General features: G+C 36.9%; 1 protein-coding gene across 1 annotated transcript; it reads right to left on the bottom strand.

Annotated features, from left to right (window-relative positions):
- Window positions 1–855: 855 nt before the first annotated feature.
- On the bottom strand, window positions 856–4597 carry LOC115965970 (C2 and GRAM domain-containing protein At5g50170-like). The gene is made up of 5 exons (XM_031085299.1): window positions 3955–4597; window positions 2040–3248; window positions 1732–1914; window positions 1340–1623; window positions 856–1121 (listed from the first exon to the last, which is right to left on the bottom strand). Exons 1-5 carry the CDS (start codon window positions 4301–4303, stop codon window positions 951–953), a joined length of 2196 nt encoding a protein of 731 aa, XP_030941159.1. The 5' UTR covers window positions 4304–4597; the 3' UTR covers window positions 856–950.
- Between the last annotated feature and the right edge of the window lie 11589 nt (window positions 4598–16186).

Consider the following 16186-nt stretch of genomic DNA (forward strand, 5'->3'; position numbering starts at 1 on the left):
CATGACATCTGACTTGGACTAAATTATTTTATATATAAAAAATAGATACGTGGCAAAGATTTATTGGTACCCTAATAACAATTATTTAAAAGGACAGAATTACGCGCACACCTTTAATGATCCAGCCATACTCTCTTCTCCACCACCCAATTTCTTTCTCTAAAATCCCATCACATTCCTCCTTCAATGTCTTCTTTAGTTCTTTACCTTTACTTACTCTTCGAGTCCAAAATACTATCTGACCCAACGGCAAGTTCTACCCGACCCCATCAGGCGATGACCCACCCGAAGCCCCAAAGGTTCAACTCATGGAGTCTTCGAATTCCAGCAAATAATCCACCGCCAAGCCTCTAGAACCCGAAAGCTTCAAGAGCAAGGCTTTATTAACAACCGTTGGGTTTGAGAGGTTTGATCAAGATGAGATTAGTAAATTTGCGAATAGCCGTAGTGGGTCTTTGTCAAATTCTAATTTTGATTTGGGTTTTGATAGAGTTATTGCAAAGTTAAGAGTGGGATAGTGAAACCCAAGTTTAGGATGAGCTTAGCTGAGCTTTTGGAGGAATGTGTTGGGGATTAGAAAGAGAAAGTGGGGTGGTAGAGGGAGAGAAAGCGTGGCTGGAGGGGTGAAGTGAGGTCTGAAGGATCATTAAGGGCGTGGGGGTAATTTTGTCCTTTTAAATAATTGCTATTAGGGGGACCAATAACACTTTGCCATGAGTCTTTTTTTTTTTTTTTTTTTAATATAAATAATTGCTATTACGCTTAATATTCTATGAATACAAGTTCAATGCATGGAACTTGTATACACCTTATGGATAGAAGTTACTATATCATTGTCAATGCCATCTTCATCACTGTATAGTATTTGATTAAGCTCTGCAACTGTCTACTTAATAAGACCACTAGACCAACTTTAACAAGCTCATTTTTTGGCGCACTCTGAGTTTAGTTTAAAGACCATTCCTTAAACAGACACGTACTCCCATGGTGAATATATCTAGTAACTGTAGATGCATTTTTCTCTTCAGGGAGCATGCATAGTCACTGATGAGAAACTCTTCTGGTGGCAAGCCGAACAGTTTCTGGAATGTTGAATTCTTGTGAGGTGATCGTAGATTCAATTGTCAAGCAACCAACAAGCCATTAGATTCACAATTCTGACAGAAAAATAAAAAGGCTGGCAGGTTCAACGGCAAAATGCTAAATAACTAGCACCACCATGACAGAAAAATTGTTATGCATGAGTATAGGTTGGATAAAACTGAACTAGATCTCATCATATGCATTCACATATAAATTACAAAAGATAATCAAATAAGAAGGTATATTAAGTGCTTACCTTCTTCCCAACTTCCTTTTCCATCTTGGTCAAATACACCCTAATTGTTTCAACTCCATTGTTATTGTCCAAAAAAATTCTCAAGTGCAATTTTGACTGAGAAGACTGAGCAAACATTCCATCAAGGGGCACCCACATGTCCGCGAGTTCAGTAGATGTGTGTTTTACAAAATTGATCTCAGCATGCCCAAGTGAGGGGGTTTGGTCAAAGGGACAATCAAAATCAAAAACTTCCACATCTAAAACTGATGGCGGCTCTTCCATAGCATCAAACTCAAGTATCTCTGCATGATTTTATAAAGATCAGTCATGCAGTAAAATTTGGAGGAACACATGTCAATGGAAAAATAATTCAAAAACAATAGAACAAATCCAGCATTTAATGGCCTCACCATTCCATTGAGGCTCGCGAGGTTGGAGCTGGACAGAGCTTGTTCTTGTTTTACCATTGCAGGTGAAAACCACATAGGGATTGCAAAACTCTGTTGATTCCAAGGATGCTAAGTTGATCCCTTCAATTAAAGCTATGGTAAGAACCCAACCATCACCTTTTGATTTAACTCCATGATCACTTCCTGTATAAATCGAAGTGAAAAATAAGTGAATCCCAGGTCAAAGTTGGAAAAGTGGTACCAAGTGTGAAAGTGTTTTAGATTCCAGTTGGTTAATAAGATGTGAGCTAGGTAGCATAATTTTTTACCTCTCTGAAACCTAGCTTGTATGAAGAGTGAGATCATGTTATAAACTCGCTCGAACTGAATGAATAAGAATCCACAGGTAATAAGCTCCTCAATGCTGTCTGGCAAATCAATTCCGTTAAATTCCAAGCCTTGTATTTTCTTGGGCTCAGAAAGTAGAATATGCACTAGAACATACAATACCATAACAATGGTTGCAACAACAGTGAAATTCCAGAAGTATTCAGTTGCCAAATTCCAGTCTGATTGATGTTCTGTTTGCAAAGTTGCCAGCACATCATCCTTGTTGGATAAGTTCATGGAATCCAACGTTTTAAAATTCTGAGCAAGCAAGTTTGCAAACTGCTCAAAGCTCTCTTTCAGTCCCTGCCGAGCTCCTCCTTCAATCATACCTCTCATCATTGTGTTTTGGAGAAAGTTGATGCCCCAAGACACAATAAGATGGGAGGATTCTTCTCCTGAGGATAAAGCTGGTCCAGACATTATCTTGTAAAGCAATTCCACCTTGAATGTATTCCCATATGGAATGTCAGGTGTACTTACACTTACTAATACAGCAAATTCCCCTCCACCTGCTCTTATATAGGTTTGCTCCTCTGTAGCCTTAACAGCCTTGACTAACTTTGATGCAGCTTTTATGTAGGAAACATTTCTTGTCAGACATGATGTTTCTCCTGATTTCCAAATCCAACACCCCTCTTGCACATCTATTGTTCCCTGTAGTTCAGCTAATTCTTTTCTAAACTGTGAATCGGGAACAAAAAGAAATGCATTAAGATCATAGGGTGGTACTGCATATATCTGACCTAGAAGAATGCCGCCCTGCAGGTTTTCAGGCATTTCTTGTCCATTGTTTCTTGACTGCATTGTATCAATTCCCTCTTCAAAACTAAAAGTAGAGGGATGTTCTTCCATGCAATCCTCATAATCAGATAATGTACTGGACGTCTCCATAGAATCACCATTTCTTGGGGATTCTTCATTCTTATTGAATAGCCTCTCTAGACGGCTAGCAACTGCCTTCATCAAAATTTTCCCTTCTGCCATCTTTCGTCTCGGAGCTTTTGAGCCAACTATGTCCTGACTTGATATATGAGGACCTTCCAATTCTTTAGGCTCCTCAATTTTGACATTCGAATGCACATAATGGGGTTGCTTGGTCAAAGAATCATGGCCTTTTCCATGAAGAGAAAAGGTTAGAAGAATTTTCCCTGCATGCAAGGGGCAAAATTATGACAAACCTAAAACAAACGTTCCCCAAGATGCCTAGAAAGCAAAAACCAAACGTTGATTGAATTGACAACAGAGCCGGTCATGACAATGACCACTCCATCAATCTAGCCTTCAAATGTTATGCCATTAACATACTGTCCCTCGAGTTAATTACAAATAAGTAATAACCAATATGCAAACTACAAATTTAAGGGCAAACAACAGGATCCAAGCTTAGACAAAAGCCATAGTGCATTTTGTTACCTAAGATAATAAATTCACATTAGGAAAGAGGGTCACCTTTTTCCTATACCATAAGACAACAAAATTGGATCTCTTAAATCATGAGTAGAAAAGAAGAACGGAATTTCCAAGCGTCCCTCGCATACATGAAATCTGCATAATTTGCTTCTCACTAATTGTATTTATCTACTTATTTTTTTTTAAATGTTATCATTCTATCAATGGACGCCCTTAATTGTTGATAAACTATTTTAGGAAAGTTTTGACACTACTTTTATTCGAAATATAAAAAATTATCAACACAATTAATTGTTTAATCATTTTCCAATAAAATATTTTTAAAAATAGCCCTTAAACCAATGCATTTGGCATTTGTTAACATTTCCCATTGACTTATTGCACAATATTGAAACCAATTGCTTAAAACATAATAAAAGAAATAGTACTGAGAGAGGTACTAACCATAATCTTCATTAATAAATTTCCCAGCCTTAGGCCTTTCAAGCGGAAACCATGTAGGCAGCAAGGTATGATTTTCCTCAGCAGCAATGGACCAGACAGGAATTCGAACCCGACCCATCAAATCCCTTGAGCCATGGAGCACTCTAGGCTCATCATCATGGTGAAACAAAGACACAACAAGCTCTTCATCCATGTCATGGACTCTGAACACAAACTCTTCATTCCAAACTGGCATCATGGTGTTCCTCAAAATCCTAGTCTTGGACTTGTGCTTCTCAACCTGAAGCTTCACGTACGAGTCCTTCACACTCAAGTCCTTGGCCTCCAACACGTACACATATAGCCTCATGTCTATTTAAAAAAAAAAAAAAAAAACTTACACCTCTAATACTATTTGAAAAAAAGAAAACTGGGTTTGAAGGCGCTTAAAGTTAGAGACTTGGGGTGGTTGTTGTTGTTGTTGTTGTTGTTGATGTATTTGTACTTGTTTGAAGAGAGAGAGAGAATTGTTTGTGAAGCCATGAGGAGACGTGGATGAACAAGTAAGAGGACACGAGGGAGGTAAGTAAGTACGAAAATATGGAAACCTGTATCTAAAGAGAGAGAGAGAGAGAGAGAGAGAAGTAGTGTTGGTTTGGTTTAAATTTTCGGTAAAGGTTAAATGGGGCTTTGATTTGTTGATATTGCTACTTTTAAACAGTTATCCACTTTGTGTTCTTTGTTTGTATTAGTTTTATAGTGACGCTTTTTCATTCCCAAAGCTGCGTTTGAGAAGTTTTTGGAATCAGAAAAAGAGTGAGGGGAGATGGGGACACAGGAGTACACGCTCCACATGGGACCAGATTTGATTTGAAGAGGAATCGAAACTGCTTTTATCACACGCTCTGATTTCCTTCGTTTATCTAGCTTTCAAAGCCTAATTAACATCTAACTTTTTCAGTAAAAAAAAAAAAAGCCTAATTAACTGAACTAAGCAAGTTCTATTTAAAAACTCATTATTGGGGCGTGTAAAGTGTAGATCCTGTTTCTTATAATGGGCTGCACATGATTGGTCTGAAAAGTAGCATCAGGGACACCTAGAAGGTGATTTTGATGGATTCGAAGAATAATTACCACATTATACCTTCATGAAAATTTTAAAGGGTCTCATAGATAAGGAGTGAAATAGTCTGACAAAAGATTAAGATGTAACTTCCTTCTTTATAGAATTCGGAATTGAACTAGATTTTTTTTTAAAAAAAATAAAAATTTATAATTCGTTAAAAAATGAGAATTTAAACCATAGTTACTCTAATACAAGAGAATACATTATGTAATTAAATTACAAGATTTTGATGAGTTGGATTAGTTTGAGCATCATTATGACTTATGAGAAGCTTTTAAAGAGTGAAGACCTATGGGAAGTAGCAAGCATTAGGAGAGATGAACTATGTCGCAAAAATCTATTTCTTTTTAATAACATATTAGCAAGAAATTGGACTATATTGAAGCACTCATAAAAGCCTTACTCATTCAAATTATTTGAAAACAATCTCAATCCAAATAGTTGAGTAAAAAATGGAAGTTGTAAAATAAGACACATTATATGTGGCAAAGTTTGGGAAAAATGGGCTTTTGCCCTTATTTTTAAAATATCTAGTACAATGTCTCTTTTTTGATATTATTAAACACGGTGTCTCTGTTTTGAAACTCAATTTAAAAAAAAAAAAATTTTGAGTTACAAGTGGAACTCGATAGTAGTAATGTTGAGTTTTATATATATTTTGACACTTAATTTTTTTTTTTTTTTGAAAATTTGAGTGAAACTTAACATTGCTAATGTCAAGTTTCACTTAAAAATATACATATAACTCGATTTTGAGGATATTGAGTTTTATACAGAACTCGAGTTTCAAAAACAGGGGTATTCTGCTTAATAGTTTCAAAACATAGACATTGTGCTAGATATTTTAAAAAATGCTAAAATGCAAAACTCACTCCCTAAATTTCACATTTTTTCACTTTAGTCCTTTAAGTTTGGGTTTTGTCATATACCTCTTGTGTGTGGGACCTTGTTCGTATAACTTTTGGACTCATGAATTTTTCACAATCTAATAGAGGGACCTTTTCAAATGTTTGTTTGTATCCATAAATGTTTTTATATATATATACCTTCTTAGCAATGTCTAGTGGACCTTATGAATTATGTTTATGATAGGAATACATAAAGTGTTTCGTGGAGGCCTTTTGTTCATTTACCTTGTGGACCTTATGATAGACATGCAAAAGTAGTGTTTCATAGAGGGACCTTTTGGACCTTTTCAAGTGTTTGATGGGAGTCATGGAACAAAGTTTCTCTCCAAATTAGTTTGGAAAGATACTTTTCAAACTTTTCATATATCTATTTTTTGGGGTTGAATTTTAAAAATCTAACCATTGAATTTCATATTCCTTATGTTCTTAATATGCATATCAAATTTTGTTCAAATTGGATGTTATTTATTATTCAATCAATAAACTTATTTTTTATACATAATTTTAGATCACAAAAACTTAAAATTTTAACTTTTGTTTGATGACATTACAATTGATTTTTGATATTTTTGAAATTTTGCAAGCATGAAAGATATAACAAGAACATGTAATTCAGCGATTAGAAAGCACTTAACACATCTCTATCACTTAACGTATATTAAGACAATATGACCATGGGTTTTATAAATTTTATTATATTTTAATGGAAAAATTAACGAATTCTCTGAGGGTATTGGTCTAGTAAATATATTTTTTTTAAAATTTTTTATGAGTAAAAAAAAAAGGCAAAATTTTGACAATTTTTTATATTTCTTATGAAAGTAGTATCAAAACTTTTCTAACTCGGTCAATTAATAAATACTCCAATGGCACTTGTTAACTGGATCTATATTCCAAAACTGCCTTGTCAATGTGTCAGTTTATCAAAGATCTATTAACCACTCACCTTAATTTTTCCTATGTAGGAGTTATTAATTTAACTAAAGCGACAATTTAAATGTGAATATTCTTCATTTTTTTATTATTATTTTTATAAATATGATAAAATTGGAAAACTACAACAATTTAATTTATGATAATTGCTCTTTATCATCAAATCAGATTACATATAAATACTTATAGGATTTGATTAACGAGGGCCCCTAGAGTATTTATTAATTAACAATTTTAGGAAAATGTTGGTACTATTTTCATGAAAAATATAAAAAGCTATAAAAAAAAAAAGGAAAAAGTTTAACTACAAAATTGGTTGTAAGTTTAGACTACAACCTTACTCAATATTAAATTACATCTTCTTCTTATATCCTTCATTCTTGCAAAATTTCTAGAAAATTAAAGATCAATAATTATATTATCAATAAATTGTTTAAATTGTAAGTTTTGTAATTTAAAATTATGCATAAAATATAAACCTATAAATATATAGTAAATAATATTTGATTGACACAAAATTTGACATGTGTATTAAAAACATAGAGAATATGTAATTCAACGGTTAGCCTTTCAAAATATGTAATAATGTATATTTTATTGAGTAAGGTTGTAACTTAAGGCTACAACCAATTTTGTAGCTAAACTTTGTCTTCAAAAAAATCAGTTACTTTTTTTTTCCCTCAAAAAGAGTTTTTAAAAATATTTTTTGCACGTTATTTTATTCATAGAAAGTTTTAGCAATTTTGCGTTTTGGCCTTTCTAATTCCTTATTCATTGGACTGAAACAAAATCACTTCTTGGCTCATTACAAGATACCTAACAATGGGATGATTTAGTTGATCAATGATATTGATACCATTTATGACCCAAACTTGGCTCCAGACCGGCCATATTTGTCTTGCATCGTGTATAAATTGTGTGTGTATATATATATATATATATATATGTTTTGAATTTATCCATTGTACTTCATAAATTGATGTGAATAAAAATCTTCATAAGATTTAGTTGCCAATTAAAGTCCGTTTATTGTTCTTCATAGTCTATGCATGAACATTTTAATGGTATAGATCACCCATATATATTAATCTGGATCTCTTCTGTATAACATGAAATATATAAGCAATATGTGAGCATGTTTACTTTCTTATTGTGAAAATTCACATAGGATTTCACTTTAGAAGGGTAAAGTGATCCAACGTTGCTCCTCAAACAATCCATTTCTTCGCTAGAGATGGCCTAATAAGTATTGTTGTTGATCCACGATTAAAACGTTGAATCATTAATATCACCACTACACGAAATTGCAAGGTGATTGGAAATTTTACTTGTCACACTACCACTTGAAAATTTCAACATAGGACCACTTGCGCAATTTTACAATTTTTTTTTCCCAACACAATTATGCAAGAGTTATAAAGAGTATTAGAGTAACTGAGTAAGTAATAGGTTACAGGATTCATGGCTCATGCTCATCAAAAAAATTATACAAACAAATATTCTTTGCATTTTTCCCATCTCATTCCTAGCTCCTTCTCTCAATCAGGCCTAAAGAGTCATTGGCACTATAAATCTTGATGAGAATTCCTATATAATCTCTAATAATCAATTTTTTCTAGGTAAAGCAGTAATAGTGAAAAAAAAAAATCCATCACTTTTTTTTTTTTTTTTTTTTTTTTTTTCAGTATTGTATTCTTTTATTATGCATTAAGCTAATACATCATCAGGGAATTGCTTCTTCATCCTTTAATTCTTTTTAGTTTCTAGTGGTTTATTTGTGGTTGGTAGTAACTACTTAAAAATATTTTCCTTTAGAGATTAAATTCTGTAACGATGTGGTGTAAAACCTATGTTTTACCCCCCAATCTTAACATGCCACATCACCTTATCATATATTTAAGAATAAACACAACCATACTCAATCAATTCTAATACCCATATATAAATTTAATCAACTTGATAGTTCATAGAGATATTATTAGATGTGGTAGAATATATTGAATTTTAAGTAAAATGCTGATGTATCAATATTTTATTGGAGGGTGTAAAACATGGGTTTTACACCCTATCCTTTCCAAATTTAGAGTCTTTTCTTTGCTATGGTTATTATTTTTATGATCAAATTGGCAATTAATTGATTGGAATATTTCTTCTCAAAAAACCAAAAAAAAAAAAAAAAAAATTGGAATAGCATTTAGATTAATTTTTGGGGAAAAAAATGATTCATACTCGTAATTGTTAGTTTTTAGAGAGTTTTTTTTTTTTTTTTTTTTTTTTGAGAAAATGGTTTTTGGAGAGTTAAATGGCCCAAAACAAATTTTCTAGTTGGGTTAAAATGTTGATCAACCCATTGTAGGGGCCTTTTTTGTGTATGGTGTATTGGGCTGAGCTGCTTCCTGCGGTGATGGGCCCGAATGTTTCTGAGTAAGGGAGTTGGAGCCGGTCCAATTGTAACTCAACTTAGGTCGGTTTGTGCACAAACTTATGCCTTGTCTGCCAAGAGTAAACTTACGGCAAGCAGCACTGTTGCAAACGAGTTACGGCAGACAGATATAATAATAATAACCAAAACAGAGTATCTGACTATTTAAATAAATGACTATGTAATCCCTACTTATAAAGCATGATTACAGTCATGATGATGTCAATCACAGAGAAAGTAAAGAAGATAATACGAACTAATCAATTGGGCATCAAAACAAGTTTTAAGCTTAGTCTGCCGAAACAAAGCCAAAAAGGGGAGAATGCCTCTTCTCAATGCAAATAATCTCCCAGGAAAAAGATCCTGCCGTGGGGATTAATAACTTTGAGGGAGTCGGACCTGAATGGTTATTGCCCAAAAAGGAGTCCTTGTTTACGTTTTAGAAGAGAGCAAGATTTGAAGGGGGAGAGAGGGAAACCAATCTACCGGTGCATGCCCACTATATTACTTCTCATTCTTAGTTTTTCTCTCTTTTTTCTTCTCTATTTTCTTTCTTATCTTTTTTTCTCTTCCTTTTACTCTGTTTTTCTTTCTACTCCATAAATACTCTGCTTTTCGATCCCCTTTTCAAGGCACGGCAAGGGCCCTTTTATAGTGTCTGCTGTGACCAATGTTTTACCGTTTTACCCCTTAACCGCCTTTGTCTGGTCTAGGCGTACTTGCCGACCACCAGGTCTGTGCGACATTTGCCCTTGCCAGACAGAGGCAGGTTTGTTTCGTTCCTCTGTATACCATAACACTTCTTCCTGCCACGGTATAAATGCTTTCTCTCTCTACTCTTAAGAAATGCACCCAACGGTTCCCCCTCAAACTTGCCTCCTTTGGGTGGTCTATCATCCCAGCAGGACGTACCTCCCAAAAGGGCTTGGGCAGAAACCGTAAAATAGATCTTTTCCCTTCTCTCCACTACCAAACCATACCCCCTTTACCTTTTACCTCTGACTCATGGCCCCACCACATCCTATATTGGCTGGGTACAGGCTGGTGGTGCCTGGACCTTGCGCGTGCTTTCCTTTCAGATATGTCCAAAAGTCTGCCTGCTGCTCATGTGTCTGCTGTGATCTGGAGGCTCTCCGTTCGTGTTTTCTGACCTTTTATGTGGGTTTTTCTTTGGTTTCCCGCTCTATTCAAGAGCTGGGTTTTGTTTGATGATGGGCCTTACATTTCTTTGGTCCACTTTTGATTTTCTTTATTTCTTGCAACGTTGGACTGTTATTCCTGCCGTAATAACTTAATCCTGTCGGACCTCTTTTTGGACCAGCCGTTTATCCCTTTTCTCAGTGGCCTATCATGGGCACTGTTTTTCTTTTACTCATGGGCTCCTATGTCCCTTTGGGCTTTCCTTTGGGCATCCACGGCCCGATTGCTTTCTTTGGGTTTTCTCGGCTCGTTTGCTAATTCCACACTCTCATGGGCTTTTTACTAACTTCATTGGGCTTCCCCGACCCAATAACCTTATTCTTATCTTTGGGGTTCATGGGCCTGTCATAAACCCCTTACTCTCTTAGTTTGCATTGCCTTGGGCTTGCGACGGCCCTTTCTCACTTTTCTACCTTATACACTGCCCATGGGATGCTATTTCTTTCTTTCCTGACTTCTTTGAGCCTGCTTGTCTCTTCAAGACCCATTTATTTATTTGTTGGGCCTGTGGTCCATTATTCCTGCCGCTTGGGCCTAATGGGTTTTTGCTATCTATTTTGTCAATTCTTTCTAGCCCTCATTATTGGGCTTTCTTTCTGTCTGCCTGGGCTTCCACAAATGGCCCTCAACACCTATTAAAACCAAACGTCTTCAACACTCATCTACCAAAGAGGTTAAATTTTTGGGCTATTTAGTTGCATGTGTTTGGGTCAATCAAATGGTTTGGATTCGAAGCTTAAGTCTAAAGGTCATAGGTTTCACTCCTCACTCCTAAATTTTATGAATTTGTATTGTACTATTGTATGTCCACTGACCCAAATTTGGCATTTGGAAAGTACTTTGTTATACCACATAAGAAAAGGGAAAGATGGCTCAAATGGACAAGGCAAACTTATCCAAAAAAAAAAAAAAAATCCTTATTTGGTTTGTCAAAGAAAACAATAATGGAAACCTAGTTCCAGATCATACAAAAAAGAAATTAGATCTAAATCATAGTCCATGTTGATTGGTGATTAGGAAAATAACTTAGAACCATTTTTTAAAAAAATGATGAAAAAAAGTGACCTATCCATGTCGATTTGGGGCTTCTATAAAAATCCATACAAATCCACATCTCTAGTTTGTTAGCTCAAAGTGAAGATTTGGTTTTGAGGCCCAAAACAATTTCCTCTATGAAAACTTCACAAACATGCCAGCAGAAAGAAAAAGGCCCAGATCCACACTATCATTCATAGACCTCAACAAGTTTTTGAGGGAAAAAAAAAACAGCGGATTAAAAAAGCCCACAAATCCACACAACATATATTTCCATGGCCAATTAAAGAGGATTAAAAAGTACAACAGTTCAAATTTTCATGACCCATTAAAAGAGGATTAAAAGCACAACAGATCCACACAACATATATTCTACAAAGTGGGAAAAATAGTACGTAAGTAAATTGCAAACCCCACACTACAGGAAAATTCAATTCAAGCAACGTAATTCAAACAAACCAACGAAAACAGAGCATGGATCATAGTATATTGGAGGCTCAAACAGCGTTGAAGTTCAGAGCTATATGTTGGATATTGTCATGGTTGCTGCTATTAGTAACGCCATCGATGCTAGCAACGTTGCCTTCAGGAAGAGTTTGGATAGCATTTCCAGTGTCGTTAGTTGTAAGCTTGCGAAATGCATGAATGAGTGTGATGATGAGGAGAAGCAGGCTAAGTATTTCTGCAGCATGCATAACGATTGAATCCAAGATTTGATCCCTGCATCAACAAGAGGAAATTAATTCTATGAATTACTTTACTGGAACCAACAAAAATAAAATTACAAAATAAATTGCTAATAAAAGAATATGTAGCTATTGTCACCCGTTTGGAGGAGGAGGAGACCCGTTTGGAGGAGGAGGCGGAGACAAAGAGGACGATTGGGTTGAAGGAAGAGGAGCTTGAAAGAGTTTTGCCATGTTTGCTTAAAAAAAGGATTGAAGAGAGCAATTTTGAGTCTAATATATATACTCTCATAGTTGATACACGTTAAGTTTTTGCTAGTTAATAGTTAATAATCATTCGGCAGTCATAGATACACGTTGAAGTCAGGTTATATTTGTTCATCAAAAAGTCAGGTTATATTTACAGGGAGTGCATAGATACACGTTGAAGTCAGGTTATATTTACAGGGAGCTGCCATTTAATAGTCATTTGGCAGTCATAGTTAGTTACGTTTTTGCCCTCATAGTTGAGCATAGTCATAGTTTTTGGGTCCGTTTGGATTGAACTTATTGTTACTGAAACTGAAAACTGAAAACACTGTAGTAAAATTATTTTTAAATGTGTGAATAGTATCGTGGGACCTATTTTTAATATTTTTTAACCAGTGAACAGTGCCAAACAGTGTATGAACAGTGCTCAACAGTGTGTGAACAGTACTCTTGTATAACCAGTTCTTCCTATCCTATATAAAAGCTAATTAGTTCACACAAATACTAATAAATTAGTATTTGTAAAGACTCAATTTGTAACGATTCCAAATTAGTGTTGGGTTCAAACGTTAAAGGCCTAAATAATAAATTTGTAGAGAGTAGACTAAAAGGTTAGGCCTTGATGAACGGACAGTCGTTAGTCATGGTGTTCATGATGATCATATAGAGGTGAATTGAACGTATCCAAGAAGACTTTCTACTCGGCACGGCCTGGGTGGCTCTGATCCTTGGACCTCGTTCGAGGAGCTTAATGTTCTTATTCTTCTTTTTACGCTAGGTTTCAATGGTCCTAGAGACGATACATCATGCCCTCCTCCTCTGGGCTGCTTCCTCCTCCTTTTATATTAGCTTTTCCCCTCCCTCGAACGTCCACGTGTAGGTTCAGCTTTATAGGGCTGATACTTGTCTTATCAGTCCATACCCAAAGTGGTTAGGGGTGGTTGTAAAAGCTGAAAAGTATGGCTCTGTCAAGCGCAGAGTACTTAATTGCAGTAATGACAGTCTTTCTCTTGTTCTTTGTCGCCACACTGTTCAGGGGTCCTTTCCCCATTAATGTGGCCAGGTCGTTTGTTGGCACATTCAATGTTGAGGTGATAGTTTTTCCTAGAACCGCACCTACACTGTACACGCCCTTTCTTCTGGGAGCGCTCTGGGGGCTGCCTTTGATGGCGTGCTGTTCCTTCCTTTTAGATTTTAGGATGCCAAGGACAGGATCGTCCTCGGCTATATCTCTAGGCCATTTGGACTTTCGTTGCATGTCCTCGGCAACACCTCTCCTCGGCGTGGGCCTTGGGCCCTAATGGAAAGTGGGTCGAGATCACAAATTCTCTGACCTCACAATAGCCCCTCAAAATCCTGCTGTCCGGCTCCTCGGACGGAAAGGAGGGTTTTGGTGACGTCGGGCCTATGTCATGGCTTGCCAAGTCTTGTCCTTCATCAATGCCGAAGCCTCTTCGTTTGCCTAAAACATGCTCCTGGTTGCGAGACATTCTTTTAGTTTACCCACGCCGCGTTCCTGCCGTTTCGGTACACGAGGCGCGCCTTTAATAAGGTCTCTTTATGAGGCGACGCAAATCCAATGGCTGAAGACTGCTTTAGGAATTGAGCAGGACTTATCTCGTTTGTAGTTTTTCTTGGAGATTTATACAGATTAAATGCCACCAGGCTTACCCCCTATATAAGAAGCACGGTGGAAGGTCATTTCCTTTATTTGCAGACCCTTTAAGCTTTTCAAATTCCTAACCCTCCAATTGTGCCCAAAGTCCCCACTACCAGTCTGACTGAGCCTTAAGGGGTGACATGGTCAAGGCCAGGATGAGGGTGAACGGACCACACCCTCTTCATTCGAGATCCAAGATGGCCCGATTAGGGCAAGGGAGACAAAGACTCAAGACATTTCTTCCCCTCGATAAGGCAAGAAAGGAACCTCTTCTTCCTTCAGCCAAAATCCGAAGCAGGTGGAGGTCGCATCAGATTTTGGGTGCGACAACACTGAGATTTCCCATCGCCGGTACCATTCGTTCCCGCTCGATTGCTGTTAATATGATACTTGCTCGATTGTGGTTAAAGCTGGTATGGGGATTTGGCATCCCCACTTCTTCCTCTCTTCCATCACTGGTGCCACCCAGGTGCCTCTGCTTCTTCTTCTCTTCCATCACTGGGGCCATCCAGACTTGCTTAGTCACTGCTAGAGCAAAATTGAAGGATCTATCATTCCCATGTATCCTTTTTTTGTTTTTGTTTTTGTTTTTGTTTCTGTAGTTAGCTTCTAGTATAGGCTTGTCTAAGCCCCTTTTTTGTATACTGTACTACTTCTTTGTCTAATAAAAAATGACTTTATCCCATTTTGCGTGCTCTTTCTTTTCTGCAATAATTATTTAGTGAATGGATGTGCTGGTGTCCTTTTCTTTCAAACAATACTTAGGGCCAATGCCCTTGTTAGCAAAGAGTTATCAATTTGAACTTATTAAAACTGACGGGCACAACAATGTCGACTTTAAGTAGGTTAACCATATGAGACTAATCAGGATAATAGCTGAATGTTCTATATTGCATGTGGGATGATCACCCGAGGATGTGTAACCTAAGATGAACTGTCTGAGGGGGTCGCCGGGCACTAGGGTGCTTTGCCACATTTCAGACAATATTCATAGCCTTAACTTGTTTTGGGCATCCGGTCTGAGGACCGAGGTATGACTGTATCGAGTCTAAACACTCAGTTGTGTTAGTTTTCTTAGAGTTGGGGGTCCGAGGACCGCGCGAGATTTCCATTCTGTTTAGGACTTAAGCCTTTCTTGATGTAATTAGTTTCTTGTAGGTTTGGGTCTGAGGACCATGCAAGATCTTGGTTCTGTCTAGTACTTATATTTTCTAGTGACTAGTTTCCCCATAGGTTTGAGTCTGAGGACCATGTAAGACCTTGGTTCTGTCTAGCACTTATATTTTCTAGTGACTAGTTTCCCCATAGGTTTGAGTCCGAAGACCATGCAAGACCTTGGTTCTGTCCAACACTTATATTTTCTAGTGACTAGTTTCCCCATAGGTTTGAGTCTGAGGACCATGTAAAACCTTGGTTCTGTCTAGCACTTATATTTTCTAGTGACTAGTTTCCCCATAGGTTTGAGTCCGAGGACCATGCAAGACCTTGGTTCTGTTTAGCACTTATATTTTCTAGTGACTAGTTTTCCCATAAATTTGAGTTCGAGGATCATGCAAGATCTTGGTTCTGTCCAACATTTATATTTTCTAGTGACTAGTTTCCCCATAAGTTTGAGTCCGAGGACCATGTAAGACCTTGATTCTGTCTAACACTTATATTTTCTAGTGACTAGTTTCCCCCATAGGTTTAAGTCCGAGGACCATGCAAGACTTTGGTTCTGTCTAGCACTTATATTTTCTAGTTACTACTTTCCCCATAGGTTTGAGTCTGAGGACCATGCAAGACCTTGGTTCTGTCTAGCACTTATTTGAATTCGGTGAATCGGGCTACTAGACCTATGAGGATTAGCCGCTTGACAATGGTGTGGGGCATAGACTTGATGTTAGAAGCCCCTAGAACTGCCCGTGCCACTGGCACTTCGAAGTGTAGCCCTGAGTGGGAGCTGTGTTAGGGCAACAACCGCGTGCTGCTGGAAATGATGGAGAGGCTTTCGCATAACTTGCACCACTGCCAAAATTATTTCTTTCAAGGGGC

This window comes from Quercus lobata, chromosome 10 (genome assembly GCF_001633185.2).
Source record: "Quercus lobata isolate SW786 chromosome 10, ValleyOak3.0 Primary Assembly, whole genome shotgun sequence".
NCBI classification, from domain to species: domain Eukaryota; kingdom Viridiplantae; phylum Streptophyta; class Magnoliopsida; order Fagales; family Fagaceae; genus Quercus; species Quercus lobata.

Bases quoted from the DNA above. Each gene is read 5' to 3' on its own strand.
- LOC115965970 (XM_031085299.1), bottom strand. From the start codon at position 4,303: ATGAGGCTATATGTGTACGTGTTGGAGGCCAAGGACTTGAGTGTGAAG. The intron at 3,249-3,954 runs GTTAGTACCTCT...CCTTGCATGCAG, and splicing joins ATTTATTAATGAAGATTATG to GGAAAATTCTTCTAACCTTT. The intron at 1,915-2,039 runs GTAAAAAATTAT...CGATTTATACAG, and splicing joins ACAAGCTAGGTTTCAGAGAG to GAAGTGATCATGGAGTTAAA.